We start from the raw sequence: 15,318 nt of genomic DNA on the forward strand, positions 1-15,318 counted from the left end.
TTTGATTTATTATAAATATTAAAATTTATATTTAATTTTAATATTTTTTTAAATTTTCAATTATTAGATATATATTAAAATAGATTTTTATTAAAATTAATTTTTTTTTAATAATATAGGTTAATGATTGGGCATTGAATACCCAATCATTAACCTAATGATTACACCAATCATTGGGAGATAAAAGTTGTCTCCCAATAATTGGTAACCATCCCTTAATCACCCTTAACAAGGTGATTAAGGGATAGCCATTGAATCCGCAAGTATGACTTGCGGATTCATAATGAATCCGCAAGTCATACTTGCGGATTCAATGATGGGGCATCATTTGATAATTATATATTTAGGGGGCAATTTTATGGGAAAAAACCCCATTTTCAGAAGCGTAATTTTATTACTCGATCATAATTTTAGTATGTAGGCTCAAGCAGAAAAAAGTCAAATCGGTTTTCGAACTTATATTTTAAAGTCAAATAACTTACAATTAACTTTTTTAATCAATTAGATAGATCTCAGAATTTATGTTTCTGAGTCAAATAAGTAGGGATGAGCATCGGTCGGTTCGGTTTGGAATCGACCGACGGTGCCGAAATTTTCTGAACGGATGATCGAACTGTAGTTTTCTTTAATCAAACACCGAAATATTTTTTGAACAATATTTTTAGTTGATTCGGTTTGGACTTCTTTCCAAAATTTAATAAAAATCTTAAAATTTTAGGCAAAATAATAAAAAAAACTCCAAAATTTATATCTAAAATCAAAAAAACCCTTATTAATCTTGATAAGTTTGGTTCAGTCGTTTTTTGTTTGTTTTACAAACCCCTGAAACAAACCGTTAACCGAGCTTCAAACTTTTCTAAATTACCCATCTGACCAAACCGTTTTCACCGAACAACCGAAGCAGACAACAAACTTTAGTTCGGTTCAATTTTTCGTTCCGGATCGGTTTTTGCTCGTCCCTTAAAATAAGTCAAGTGTAACTTCTCAGTCAATTATATTTTAAAATTTGTCTCAGGATCAAATAAGTTATACTTTTGGGTACTTGACCTAAATTAGAGAACTTTGGATCTAATTGAATAAAAAAAGTTAAAAGTTTATTGAACCTCAAGATACAAATTGGGCTGACCCTTTGCTTATTGCACAAGTCAAAGCCAAACTTAAAGATGCTCTTTGAAGATTGAACTTGAAACAGTTTGATGATAATGGCCCATGTCAATTCCTAGCTTAGGATTAGGATGAGTTGTAACGGCTCAAGAAATTAATGACTGGCCCATCAACAACCAACTCAACAATTGAGCAGGGACGATCATGTTGTTCTCTACCATGAATCAAAAGTTTTAGCTTTGTTGTTGAATGTAATAAACAATTCAAAAATCCATTAATTATTACACATCTATATATATATGCCTCGTAACATTCTACTAGAAATCTCATACATATTGCCAAAATGTACATTCCAGCATCTGAAGCAAATCCATGCCTTAATCTTTACAGCTTCTCTAACACAAGAACTCCAATTATTTTCCAAGTTTCTTCGCAGAAGCACCGAGTTTGGCTCCATGGATTATTCTAATATCATTTTGTCCCAAATGGGTGATCATTATTTTAACTCAGAAACCATGTTATGGAACATCATGATTAGAGGCTACTCGTTTAATGGTCCTTCTGAGAAATGCATATCAATGTTTGATGAAATGTCTCAGAGAGAGTTGAAACCAAATAACTACACGTACCCCTATGTGTTAAATTCGTGTTGCCAACTGAGGCGTTATAGTAAAGGGAAAAGAGTCCACTGTCAGATTATAAAGTCTGGTTTTGAATCCAGTTTTGCAGTTTCTCATGCTCTTTTTAATATGTATATAAAAAGACCGGGTTTTGTTGACATTGGTGGTGCTGGAAATCACAAGTTAAGTGATGCTCGCAGGGTTTTCGATGATATGTTCGAGAGACCAGTAGAAGTATGGAACATGATGATCTATGAGTATGTCAGCTTTGGTGAAGTCGGGTGCGCGAGGAAATTGTTTGAAACTATGCCGCAAAGGGATGTTGTTTCTTGGAATTCTATGATTTCAGGTTATGTCAAAGCTGGAGAGGTGGAAAATGCAAGAAGAATGTTCGAGTTGATGCCGGAGAAGAGTGTTATTTCATGGACTTTGATGATTGAGTTATATAAAGATGCTAGTAACCTTGAAGCAGCGAGAGGATTTTTTGAGAGAATGCCACAGAGGAATGTGGTTTCATGGAATTCAATGATTTCATGTTACACTAAACATGGGAAATTTAGAGAAACCTTGGATCTTTTTGTCCAAATGCAATCAGAAGGAGTGATTCCTGATGGGTATACTTTTGTTTCTGTTTTGTCAGCTTGTTCGAACTTGGGTGACCTAGAGTATGGAAAATACGTACACTGTCTACTTGGAGACTTTTCTGAAATGGAAGTCATGGTAGGGACTGCCCTTATAGAAATGTATGCTCAATGCGGAGATGTTAATACAAGTTTTGCAATGTTTATCAAGATTCCAAATAAGGATATCTTTTGCTGGAATGTTATGATCAGATGTTTAGCCATTAATGGAAGAACTGAAGATGCAGTCAAGATTTTCTTTTCGGCACAAAAGGTCGGTGTGAAGCCGAATGACTTCACATTTACTAGTGCTTTATTTGCTTGTAGCCATGGGGGATTGGTGGAAGAAACTCGTAGAATTTTTTATAGTATGGAGAACGACTATAAGATTAGTCCTAAAATCGAACATTTCGCTTGTTTAATCGACTTGCTTAGTCGAAATGGTCAGCTGGAAGAAGCCCTACTTGTACTAAAAGATATGCCCTTTGAACCTGATATTGCAATTTGGGGGTCTTTGCTTGGAGGTTGCAGCATAACAAATAATTTGAATATGGTAGAAAAGACAATAAAGAGAGTTTGTGAATTGGAAACAGAGGACTCGGGAGTATATGTGCTCTTGTCGAATATTTATGCCTCCGAGTGTCGGTGGCAGGAGGCGCAAGGTGCACGAGGAAAGATGGAAGAGAAGAAAATAAGGAAAGAAACAGGGAGCAGCATTGTATTTTAGGCTGCTTACCAATAAACAGCATTTACCGAGTATGATCGGCATTTACCAAGTATGATCGAATAGATTTACCTAACAGTTAGCTATAGTAAGGCTTGCTTCTGCACAAACTACCATTATCAAAAAGAATAGCGAGAAATCTTAATTTTGAAAAGCTGCAGAAAGGATAAAAGAAACTAAATAATTTTTTTTCCAATCTGTTGAATTTAACTAGAAAGCATATCTTAACCATTTTTACTTTCAAGCAAAACATGGTTACACCAGCCATCTATCTTAGAATGGGCAGAGCAACTCCACCAAATACGGTGGGAATGAACCTACCAAAAGTATGGTCTGACCATTTCAAGCTCAACTGTAATAGAGAGACATAATTCCATAACTGCAAGCAGAATTGAAGACCACAATCATAACAGTACACTAACAAAATTGATACTTCTCAAATTGACAAGAAACATCTGGGCATAAGAAGATAGAGACAATAAACATAGTAGGCAGACATAACTAGCCTCTGACTTCATTTTACTACTGATAGTCTGATACAATTTCAGCATCACCAATTCTGCAAGAGCATTTCTGCCAAAATCATGCAGACAGCACGCGGACATTCTTACACTAGCACACTGAGCTGTAACTACATTATCCTAAATAATTTGTAAGGCACATATCTCACGGACAGAAAACCTAAACTAAGTGATAAATCACCAAATAGATCTGATCCGCTAAAGCCTGCAAACACCAATAAACGGAGGTCAGAAAGAACGCCGGAGGGGGGTCTCCGGGCGTTCGCTCCGACGCTCAAGTCAAACTTTGTAGTAGGGGAAAGAAGAAGAAGAGAAAGAATAATATTGAGTGAGTAGAAAGAAGTACCTTAGGGTTTCCTCATAGTGTGACTTATATAGACCATGTCTCGTGGTTCTTTTTCCCCTGTTAAGTAGGTCCGTGTTATATCCCGGTATTTTGTATCTCGGAATCTCGGTGTTACCCTATTAAGTAGGTCCCGCGTTATATCTCGGTATTTGCATCTCGGTATCTAGGTGCGAACGCCGGAGTCATGTTATCATCGTGGTGATGCTAGGTACAGTTTATTCATAGTTCGATATTAGTATCTCGGAATTAAGGATCTCTGTAAGGTACATGTTTTTGTATCTCGTCCAATGGTATCTCGGTTACCGATCTGGCATAGCTAAAGCTCGGTTAGTTGGACTTCGTGTCCTCTCATTTTGTCGAGGTTGCTTCGCCCCTGTGATCATATATTATCCATGTGTTATCACAAAATGAGAGGACACGAAGTCCAACTAACCGAGCTTTAGCTATGCCAGATCGGTAACCGAGATACCATTGGACGAGATACAAAAACATGTACCTTACAGAGATCCTTAATTCCGAGATACTAATATCGAACTATGAATAAACTGTACCTAGCATCACCACGATGATAACATGACTCCGGCGTTCGCACCTAGATACCGAGATGCAAATACCGAGATATAACGCGGGACCTACTTAATAGGGTAACACCGAGATTCCGAGATACAAAATACCGGGATATAACACGGACCTACTTAACAGGGGAAAAAGAACCACGAGACATGGTCTATATAAGTCACACTATGAGGAAACCCTAAGGTACTTCTTTCTACTCACTCAATATTATTCTTTCTCTTCTTCTTCTTTCCCCTACTACAAAGTTTGACTTGAGCGTCGGAGCGAACGCCCGGAGACCCCCCTCCGGCGTTCTTTCTGACCTCCGTTTATTGGTGTTTGCAGGCTTTAGCGGATCAGATCTATTTGGTGATTTATCACTTGGCGCCGTCTGTGGGAAATCGATTTGATTCCCTTTTTTGGTTACTGTCAAGAGAAACGGATCATCGACTGAGAAACACATCTACGCGGCTAAGAGATGTACTGAAATGGAAGGAATGATTCAAGCTTGTTTCTGAAAAATGATAAACATGATGCATCGGAGATCTCCTTTGATCCTGGTATCGTCGGTGAGCAGATGCTCGTCTCGGTCTCAATCCACCATCCTCCGGTGACAGCAGTTGACGAAACAACAGCCACAAAGAAAGTTAGAAAATATGGTTCCGAAAGAATCCTAAAAGAGCACCTCAAAGGCCTGGCTGGTGCTGATTTCCAGATCTGCTGTGCTAAAGAAAGATATCCAGAATGCCTTTAATGGGTATCACTAGAAAAGGGAAGGTCCGACAATGGGTGTTACCTGACATGAAAACATGTCTCTGATTTCAACTTCAACATCGAATAAGCTAAGTCTTCTTTTCTTGAACATTTTCTCTCCGTGAACTATGGATAAAAAATATATATCTAATGGATCTATGGTTTTTGACATGAAAACAAAGACGAAGGCCCTGTTTCCTCGCTAGTGACATCTTCGCCAGCAGTAAATCGAAACAAGGAACTCCCGCCGATATAATCGCGTGCGAAGATGTAAATTTCTAAAGTCGTGATTCAATGCATAAACGAGGAGAAAGATTTCGACATTCTGTTGGGTTTTGCTCAACTTGAGTAGAGCCAACTTGGAGCTCGATGATACATGTTAAAGAACTTGACACCGTTGATCGACCATGAGGGATCAAGCAACCTGTATTTCAAAGATTGGGGTTTTCTACTCTAGCAATCTATTGGCACTTGTGTAAAATTTAGAAAAGCTAAAGGAATCTGGTGTGGAGATTGGTGAGGAGATGGCAACCTCCCTTACCTTGCAACATGTTTGTGAGATTCAAAATAGTGCAGTTCACTTGTTCGATGAAATGTCTCAAAGAAAATGAATATTACAATCAACATCACAATGCCTACGGAGTTCCAGAGAGAAAAAGAACAATCGAGTACGAGGATCTTGATGCAAGAATCAGAGAACCGGAGCAATTCGATGATAAACCGAGAAGATCTTAGGTCACCTGGAAGTCCTTGAACGGCGGCAGTTATCTCAAAGTTACTGCTCTGTGTACTTGGCATATAGCTGAAAACTTAAAAGAAAAAGCTTCAGGCAACTCTTGAGATATTCAGAACAGTGCAAGGAGATGGAGGACAAATGGACACATTTAGGTCCAAGGGTGTGATTGCTAGACATTACAAAGGTGAAGTGAACAACTAATTATCTTACCATGTGTTTGGTAATCAAAATAAGAAGCGAGGAATTGAGCCGATGAAGATAATGGATATGGCGACATGGACTACACTGATCTCTACACACAGATTGAGAACTGAACTAGCATATGATATCTTACCAGCAGGAAACTGAAGTATAACACTTCAAACAATTTCGCCTGAGTTACAAATCACTATAAAGAGAACCTGGAATAAACAGCTCATGCCAAGCAAGAATAGCGCAAAAGATAAGTGTTCAATCTTTTCTTTCGCAATTCAATTTCAGTCAAACTAATAGATTCTAGCATCTTGCACTGCCATCATGAGGTATACATGTTGAGCATATCATGACCATTGCTAGATTGAACCATTATAATATGTGCATGTCCAACAGTTGAATGGTGATCAACAAGAATTGTAATGCTCTCAGTTTCAATCTGTAAACGTAATTCGTCAACTCATGCATAGTCATTTTCACTTAGCTGACTTGATGCGATAATGAAAATTCTTACGAACAGTTATACAGATTCATACATGCTAATGGCTATCCGTATATATTTTTGCTTTTTGGGCAGTTTTGTTAACTTTCAAAGATGTATAGCATATAAGCGTCAACTGCTGAATCTAAGCAACTACCAGACCTACTCTGCTAAGAGAGATGGAAAATCAAGCTCCATAAAAACAAGAACAAGTAAAATGAATTTCAAAACAGGTTCAGGTCGTGGCATCTGAGCTCCGATGAGAAGGACTCCGAACTGAACTCTTTGGGCGTGGAAATCCAGTTGATGGAACAGGGGTTTGAGGTTCTCGAATGAACCAGACTCATTAATCTTTGATCTCACTCAATCTATAATGGTATTAGAAAGGGGACAATCTGGAAATGGAACTAAAGAAAGCTTGAAGAACTTTTGAGGACAAGGACTGAGCTAGGATCTCTTTTGATTAACAAGCAACACTTGTCTTGAACAAATTGATTATGGAATACGGAACAAACGACTATGACTGGTTAGCCTCAGAGGTCAGTATTGTTTGGTTGTCTCAGTAATATTTTTCGAAACTAATTTTGCTGAAATGCTTTAATCTTGACTTTGATCATGCAATGATTGAATAATCTCTTTGTAACAACTATAAATTTATCATTTTAGGAATCATCCTAGCATTGGCTCGTACATTCAGTTATTGGTTCATGTGCCTTGATTTCTGTTTGACATGCTAGAGTAATTTAAGTATGTTTTACAACATGTAATCAATTGAGCTACTCAATGCATTCAACGTCTCGCTGAGTTTTGCTGTTTTCATTTGACATGTTCTGGTTTAATCTCTTTGGTCATGAATATCAATATAAAAATCTAGAGAGCTTGCTTACAAGTCGTGAAAACAATTCGGTTTGTTTGGAAATCGGCAGATGCAACTAATTCTTAGAAATGGAGGGCGTTTTGCAATGTTAATAATATATCTTTGGCCGGCAGTACATTCATTTTGACCTGGGTATCTTTTGTTAGGTTGACACTCCTTTCTTTCTATTGATGCACACTTGCTAGGGGATGATCAGTTGAATATAATTGGCTCTCATTTATAATTTGATTTTGAAACCTCAGTAATACATGTATTGAATTTGATATCCATGGACAGTTGACTACTCATGCAAACGTTTGATAGTATCATGACCGGCTTGTGGTTAACTTGGTACTTCACCATCCATTAAATCATTAATTTGATATGTCGAGCTTTTGCATTTTTGGAAATGTTTTACACGTTTCCCTTTGAAATGCTATGTGATACATTGTTTAATTTAATCCTACAATTCTCTGGACTTTGTTGTATTCAAGAGGTACTGGGAGAAAAAGATTTAATGAGTTATAGGCATCAGTTGTAATTAAATGTTAAAGATGGCCTTTTACCTTTATTTTGAACCACAAAGTACTTTGATGACCTGTGCTTTTCAATTAGTCATGCCACTTTAGAGCATTTATGATTTTCCATGCTACTGTTAAGAAATATTTAGCATTCAAGTTCAAAAAAATTAGAAACAGATCACAAGAAAATTTAGAGAATACGCCATTATTCACTTGGATATTCTAGACATTCAATTTCTTGCGCATACATGAACAACAAAGGTGCTGAGAAATGAATAAACCGGCAAAAGTGCCTAAAGAGCGAAAAGCGCAACTTGTTTTCTTGCCATCCGTTTTACACGGCATATAATTATCAAGTCACTTGATATTTCAAATAATCTAGTGAATTATTTTCAAAGAATTCCTAGTTACGGTTTAACTGTGATACATTCTGATTTCTAGAAAAAACATTTGCATATTTACATGCTTTGGAACTAGCGGTTTGTCCTGTGATTTATATAATCAGTACCCTTTTCAATTCGACATGTTTACACATGCGATTTGTGTTGTATCGCTAATACTTGTACGTTATCTGAATGAGCATGTGAACAATTGAGTAAACACTGACCATTCTACGTGAACATGTTTATATTTAATGTTTTGAGATTAATGGAGGCGACCAATTCTTAGGAACTTGAGAGCATGTGGATACGGTTTAGAAATAAGCCAATTTAAATTTGATAATTGGGCTAGCTGCTGTGCATTTTTGGATTACCATATTTTTGATTATTTTGGAAAATGACATTGATCCACGTGACATGTTTCTATGTTTTGAATGTTATATTCCTAAAGTCAGTGCCTGGTGATTTTTCTGCCTAATCAATTCATAAATATTATCTTGCAAGAAACATCAACACTGACAATATTTTATTGTTGGTTTGAAAAGTGCCAATATGTGTACATGTTAAAACTTTGCACATTATAGCTATCTCAGTGATCAAAAAGCATGAATTGCTACTGAGATGTTGTATCAATGTTTCTTGCCATGACTATTTTAATTTGCCGTGTGACATATGACGAGACGATGAGCTTAATTTATTATGTAGTGACTCGATAGAAATTGCCATGTTGATTAATTCCGAGTACATTGTTCAAAAATTATAACTACAGTTGATTTAAATGGTACATGGTTAGAATAATGTTATGAATATTTGTTTCGACTTAACTCTTCTACAATGTGTAATCATAGGGGCGAAGTAACATCTATATAAAATCAAGACCCCGATATAAAGGTACGGCATAAGAGTAAGACCAAGACCTAAGGGTACGGCATCGATATAAGACCAAGACCTCGGGCGACGGGCTAGTGCCAATATACGGCCTATGTGCCATATTCCACGGGCTATGTGCCACCAGCGGGCTATGCGCCAATATACGGCCTATGTGCCATATTTCACGGGCTATGTGCCACCAGCGGGCTATGTGCCAAATCTACGGGCTATGTGCCACCAGCGGGCTATGTGCCAAATCTACGGGCTATGTGCCAAATCTACGGGCTATGTGCCACCAGCGGGCTATGTGCCAAATCTACGGGCTATGTGCCATCCACGGGCTATGTGCCAAATTCACGGGCTATGTGCCAAATCTACGGGCTATGCGCCAATCCACGGGCTAAGCTAAACAAACAAGCAAAATTGCTAGAACAAACGAACAAAGTCAAATAAAAGGGCAAAATAAACCAGCAAACCGACTACATCACCGAGAACTAGATACCACCCTAATGCCGAGATAAGATCAACACGGACATAAATGTCCGATACACAGGAGGGGGACTAGTGGTAACGTATCATCATAGGGGCGAAGCAACCTCGACAAGATGAAAAGTCACTAAATCCAACAAACACAACTCCGAGAAAACGAGAGAAAATTGTCAAAAATGCAAAAACAAAGTAACCCAGCTGTATCACCGAGGGAGAGGGGGCATTATAGCTAGAAAAACTGATCATTAACAGAGGAACCAGACATTGTTAGCCTTGAATTTTGAAAGAAGCATTGTTAAAGATTGAAGCTGAGAGATGTGCTTAACTCCGAGCTACTGACACAAAACCGAGTTTCCATCTTAATGCCGAGATATAACGTAACTCCGCGATATAACGTGACTCCGAGATATAACGTGACTCTGAGACACTGGCTTAACTCGGAGATACAACGTGACGCCAAGCTTTCGGCTTAATGCTGAGATACAGTGTAACTCCGAGATACCAACGTAACGCTAAGATACAACACAAAACCGAACTTCCATCTTAATGCCGAGATACAGTGTAACGCCGAGATATAACGTGACTCCCAGCTACTAGTTTGATGCCGAGATACATTGTGACTCTGAGATACTGACTTAAACGTAGAGATACAACGTGACGCCGAGCTATCGGTCTAATGCCGAGATACAGTGTAACTCCGAGCTACTAGTTTGATGCCGAGATACATTGTGACGCCGAGCTTCCGGCTTAACGCTGAGATACCACGTGACACCGAGCTTTCGGTTTAATGCCGAGATACGATGTAATTCCGAGATACAACGTGACACCGAGCTACAAAACTTAATGCCAAGACACAAAGAAATGATGAGACACGGGCTTAACGCCACCACGAGTGAAACGCCGAGCTACCTATTTAACACCTTGATACAACGTCACACCAAGCTACTAACTCAACACCGAGACGCATGTTAAACGTCGAGCTATCGGCTCCACGCTTAGATATTGGCATAACCTTAACCATGGCAACACGGACATAAATGTCCGATACACAGGAGGGGGACTAGTGATAACACATGGATAATATATGATCACAGGGGCGAAGCAACCTCGACAAAATGAGAGGACACGAAGTCCAACTAACCGAGCTTTAGCTATGCCAGATCGGTAACCGAGATACCATTGGACGAGATACAAAAACATGTACCTTACAGAGATCCTTAATTCCGAGATACTAATATCGAACTATGAATAAACTGTACCTAGCATCACCACGATGATAACATGACTCCGGCGTTCGCACCTAGATACCGAGATGCAAATACCGAGATATAACGCGGGACCTACTTAATAGGGTAACACCGAGATTCCGAGATACAAAATACCGGGATATAACACGGACCTACTTAACAGGGGAAAAAGAACCACGAGACATGGTCTATATAAGTCACACTATGAGGAAACCCTAAGGTACTTCTTTCTACTCACTCAATATTATTCTTTCTCTTCTTCTTCTTTCCCCTACTACAAAGTTTGACTTGAGCGTCGGAGCGAACGCCCGGAGACCCCCCTCCGGCGTTCTTTCTGACCTCCGTTTATTGGTGTTTGCAGGCTTTAGCGGATCAGATCTATTTGGTGATTTATCACTAATACACAAATTACATGCAGAAAAAGTCTGAGTACGATCCATTATAAAGAGATGGAGCATGTAACAGTCAACCACAACTATGAACTTGAGTCGACCAACTTAAAAAAGGTTAGTTAAGAACTCTCAAATTTATAAATTATGTCAAGAAATACGATAGTATCAGCTCTCCGCACCGCATCCTCGTTAAATTCTCTGAAGCCTTTTGGAGTACGGGAACCACATTAAAAGAAATGTAAGTCTTGAAATCCAGGTGAACTTCATCCAGTAATCATGTTGAACTGGAATCTAGAAAGCTGTTGAGGAATAGTTGATATAACAGGCCCATATCTCTGCAATCAAGCAACAGAATATTAATACAATGCTACACAACTAACTAATACATCCTTTAAACCAAAGTGACTGATTCAGTTACATGAGCTTTCAGATGCACTGAATTATCAGCGATTGGATCAGATGAAAGATTCCATTCCAAAAACAGATCACTTGTGCGTGCATAAGCACTAAGATTAAAAAATAAAGAAATAAACAGAATAACAGATAAAGAATGCAAAGAAACTACAATCCAACAGAAAATAAAATTCCATATTTAAAAGAAAATCCTGAATTACCATACCTGCACATTATCGTAGAGTTCAAACAATGGGACAGCAAGAAGTTTCAAATTTTTGGGTACTGCAAAGTATTCTCTTTCAGACAAATGAACAAGGTATAGCTTCTTGCACTCCTGTGTTACCAAAAGGGGGAAGTAAACAGGTATAAACCATACAACTATATGGAAAACATATCAACTATCAAGAATACCAAATAAAACAGCAGCAAGAGAATATTCATTTAGCAACCTTAGCTTTTGTTATGTGGGGAGGGCAATATGGATACATAATTGTTTCAAAGTTTGGCCTCCACCAGATGGCCACACATTCACCAATCTGCATGAAGATGCACAATAAAAACATTCATCATTAAAATGGCGACTTTCAAAGTAAGCAGCTTCGGATGCTAATTATTGTACAGTCCAATGGACAAAATAACTACCCACGATCCATCAACAGCGGTTGGTAATAATGATTAACATTTGTGAACAATACAGCAATATGCATAAGTTCTATGTCTATTTTTTTTCTGTTTCTTTGATCTCATCTAGCCCACTCAACCCTAGAAATACTTCTCATATGCTTACTGCTATATATATGAGTTTATAAGATGTCCGCATAAAAATCACATTCAAATAAAGTTTATGAAGAAATTATACCTGCCAGTCTGGAACCAAAGCAGGTGAATTCGCGCCAAGCTTACTTGTTAGTTTTCTTTTCAGACCTTCAATTTCTGTTTAACATGAAAACACTGTTTAGAATAAACATGCAAAACCTGAAGAATAGATGCAGAAAAGAATAATTGCACCACAATCCAAGCAGAGAAGACTTGGTAGTAAAAAATAGATAAAGAACAATGGTAGAATACCATTCTCTCCTGGCTTCAGACGCCCGCCAGGCAGTTTGCAGAATGTGTTTCCAATTTGCAGAAGAAGTATGTGAGGATGATTATGCTCTTGCACCTGCAATAAGCCATACTATAAGCTGAGCCAAGAGATAGACATACCCTTCTGCACCTTTAAATGTTATAATGTTCCCTGATGCCTTTTCTTATTCTAGACACCAAGGATGACATAGACAAAAATAAAGCAAACGAAACAACAAAAGAAATTGAACTGGGAGTGTTATACGAGGCGATGAAGGCAATTAATCAGCTGTTAGTTCGATTCTCATCAACAATTTTTGACAATGACAACTAAGTGAACCCGCATTTTTTGTAACACGTATTGTTGGACTTAAAAATGTTTCGACAGATAGCTTCTTGCAGTAAAACCAGAAATCATTTTTTTTCTTAGAAGGTAATTTCATCTAGCAGGAGCTCTACTCATTTAGCATAATTTCTTATCTAAAGAAGCAAAATATACTCTTCAGATCTTTTAAAGAAAAATATGCAAACCGAAAAAAATGAAAAAGAACAGAAAAATCAACTAGCAGCAGATATTCCACCCCCTCATTGATGATTATGTACAGCATGTAATTAAGCACTTTCGTAAGCGATACTGACAGAAGTGGAGAACAGCTGCCCATGAGAAACTAATAAACCAACTACATTGTCCCTATCCAGTTGATTCTATCTCAGAGTCGATTACTAATACAGTCGATCCAGCCATATATGCAGCAATCAAGTTGAACAATACTGCAGGCTGCTAAATGTAAAGTACGTATAGAATAGTAGTAAAACAGAGGTCATAAGCACACTCTGAGTCCTGCTAATACAATCCAAAGTCTAGAAGGGAAACAATCCCCAGAAGCAACATCCAATACCCTGGAGAAGTAAATAGAATTATTACTAATATTAAAATCCTAAATTCAGTATTAACTTGCAAACACAATTGCAGCTAATATCATTCATAGATTAAGTACATCTAAAACTTGATTTTCAGATCCATCCAATTCAAGCCCTTAATAACCCAAAGTCATTTATTGATTTCCATCTTAAATGAATGACCCCATTATGAAAGAGAGGGAAGATCAAATAGGTAAAGTCTATGGATTGTGGAAAATTCTTCTCATAGATAAAAAAAATTGTCGGGACTGGATGAATTATCAAAAGATATTGAAGTTAGGAATTTGAGATAGGCACATTCAACTGGCATCAAATAAAATGTACAAATTACAAGTAAAGAACTGATAACACAAAGAGCCATCTAGAGTGAGGCTACCGAAAAGTAACTCCACCAAATAGTTAGTGAAGAGCTAGCATTTACTAGTAAAAGAGAATATCAGGCTTGTATGTAAAAAATTGTTCACATTCCACAACAATAACATAATGAGCAAGTAAAATTGTGATAAATGTACCAGCAATATTGCTTCAACGCTCGTTCTCATCCCCTCTTTCATATAGCTGCAACACAGAAACAGCAAATAACAATAATTAAAAGACAAAACGAGCTAGGGTTTTAAATCGCCAACCAAATGAACAAAGCAATCAATTGAAGTTAAAACAAGAGGACAAAGGTTTCTCTAGGGTTTTCAACTGTTGAACAGTTAAAATAAAATTGAACACAAGAAAGAATCAAAAGTGAGAGAAAGCCATGCTTACTTGACTTTCATACGAGCGAGACGATCAGCGACAGAGGTATCTTTCTCCATTTTGGGCTCTTTGGTACCGAATGTGTAGCTCGACAGTGGATACGTATTCACCACCGATGAGTTCACCATTTTTGTATGCCTCCAATCAAGATTAAAATTAAATAGTTTGAGCTTGATAAATTATTATCGGACGATCTTCCCGGTGTTTAGAATGTGACGCCGGAGAAGGAATCGAGCGCACAACCGCGACAAACGAGTGATATACAATTGGTACCCACCCGATACTTCTACAGAATTCGGATCTTCGGATCTCGCTTATGACCGTTTGATCTATGCTACGAAATGTTTGATCTACGTTGACAAAGCTAATTGTTACAATTGGTATGAATACGGGTGTTTTATAGTAAACTAGTCGTAATCCCGCGCACTTGCGCGAAATAAAATTAATATTTAATATTTCTAATTATTGTATCAATAAAAATTAGTACAAATAATGGGAATATACTAAAACTCAAAATTTGTGAATTAATGAAATAAAATAAAATAAAAATTAATATTTCTAATAATTTGAATAATAAATTGTTTTTAAAGTATTGAATATGTATAATATATTTTTGCATTTTTATTTTTATCTACCAATTTCGCACTATAATTGTAATTGTTTTTTATAAATTTTGATTTAAAATTAATAAGTTTAAATATATATAGTCGATTTCTTATTAATTAATAGTAATAATTAGATAAATCTTGAATTAAGTATCTTCAGATGAAATAATTTAATAA

General features: G+C 37.3%; 2 protein-coding genes and 1 long non-coding RNA gene across 6 annotated transcripts; 2 read left to right on the forward strand and 1 right to left on the reverse strand.

The window, feature by feature from the left end:
- The first annotated feature begins 1,211 nt into the window (after window positions 1-1,211).
- LOC126671558 (pentatricopeptide repeat-containing protein At3g29230-like) lies at window positions 1,212-3,715 on the forward strand. Its single transcript, XM_050365340.2, has one exon. It carries the CDS (start codon window positions 1,404-1,406, stop codon window positions 3,069-3,071), a length of 1,668 nt encoding a protein of 555 aa, XP_050221297.1. The 5' UTR covers window positions 1,212-1,403; the 3' UTR covers window positions 3,072-3,715.
- A 628-nt stretch (window positions 3,716-4,343) lies between these two features.
- Window positions 4,344-10,046, forward strand: LOC126671560 (uncharacterized). Of its 4 annotated transcripts, none has more exons than XR_007639052.2 (3): window positions 4,358-6,618; window positions 6,749-7,191; window positions 9,258-10,046. It is a non-coding gene; the product is annotated as an uncharacterized LOC126671560 (long non-coding RNA). The 4 variants fall into 4 exon arrangements; XR_007639050.2 differs by lacking the exon at window positions 9,258-10,046 and adding an exon at window positions 7,676-7,692; XR_007639051.2 differs by lacking the exon at window positions 9,258-10,046 and adding an exon at window positions 7,319-7,348.
- Window positions 10,047-11,428: 1,382 nt separating this feature from the next.
- Window positions 11,429-14,894, reverse strand: LOC126671559 (pre-mRNA cleavage factor Im 25 kDa subunit 2). The gene is made up of 7 exons (XM_050365341.2): window positions 14,546-14,894; window positions 14,302-14,347; window positions 12,872-12,965; window positions 12,663-12,736; window positions 12,253-12,339; window positions 12,027-12,137; window positions 11,429-11,742 (listed from the first exon to the last, which is right to left on the reverse strand). Exons 1-7 carry the CDS (start codon window positions 14,662-14,664, stop codon window positions 11,671-11,673), a joined length of 603 nt encoding a protein of 200 aa, XP_050221298.1. The 5' UTR covers window positions 14,665-14,894; the 3' UTR covers window positions 11,429-11,670.
- Window positions 14,895-15,318: the final 424 nt, after the last annotated feature.

This window comes from Mercurialis annua, linkage group LG3 (genome assembly GCF_937616625.2).
Source record: "Mercurialis annua linkage group LG3, ddMerAnnu1.2, whole genome shotgun sequence".
Taxonomy (NCBI): Eukaryota; Viridiplantae; Streptophyta; class Magnoliopsida; order Malpighiales; family Euphorbiaceae; genus Mercurialis; species Mercurialis annua.

Excerpts from the sequence above, each read along its gene's own strand:
- LOC126671559 (XM_050365341.2), bottom strand. The coding sequence starts at position 14,664 with ATGGTGAACTCATCGGTGGTGAATACGTATCCACTGTCGAGCTACACA. Across the intron at positions 12,737-12,871 it reads TCTGAAGCCAGGAGAGAATG|AAATTGAAGGTCTGAAAAGA; the intron begins GTATTCTACCAT and ends CATGTTAAACAG. Across the intron at positions 12,138-12,252 it reads CCCACATAACAAAAGCTAAG|GAGTGCAAGAAGCTATACCT; the intron begins GTTGCTAAATGA and ends TTGGTAACACAG.
- LOC126671558 (XM_050365340.2), top strand. The coding sequence starts at position 1,404 with ATGCCTCGTAACATTCTACTAGAAATCTCATACATATTGCCAAAATGT.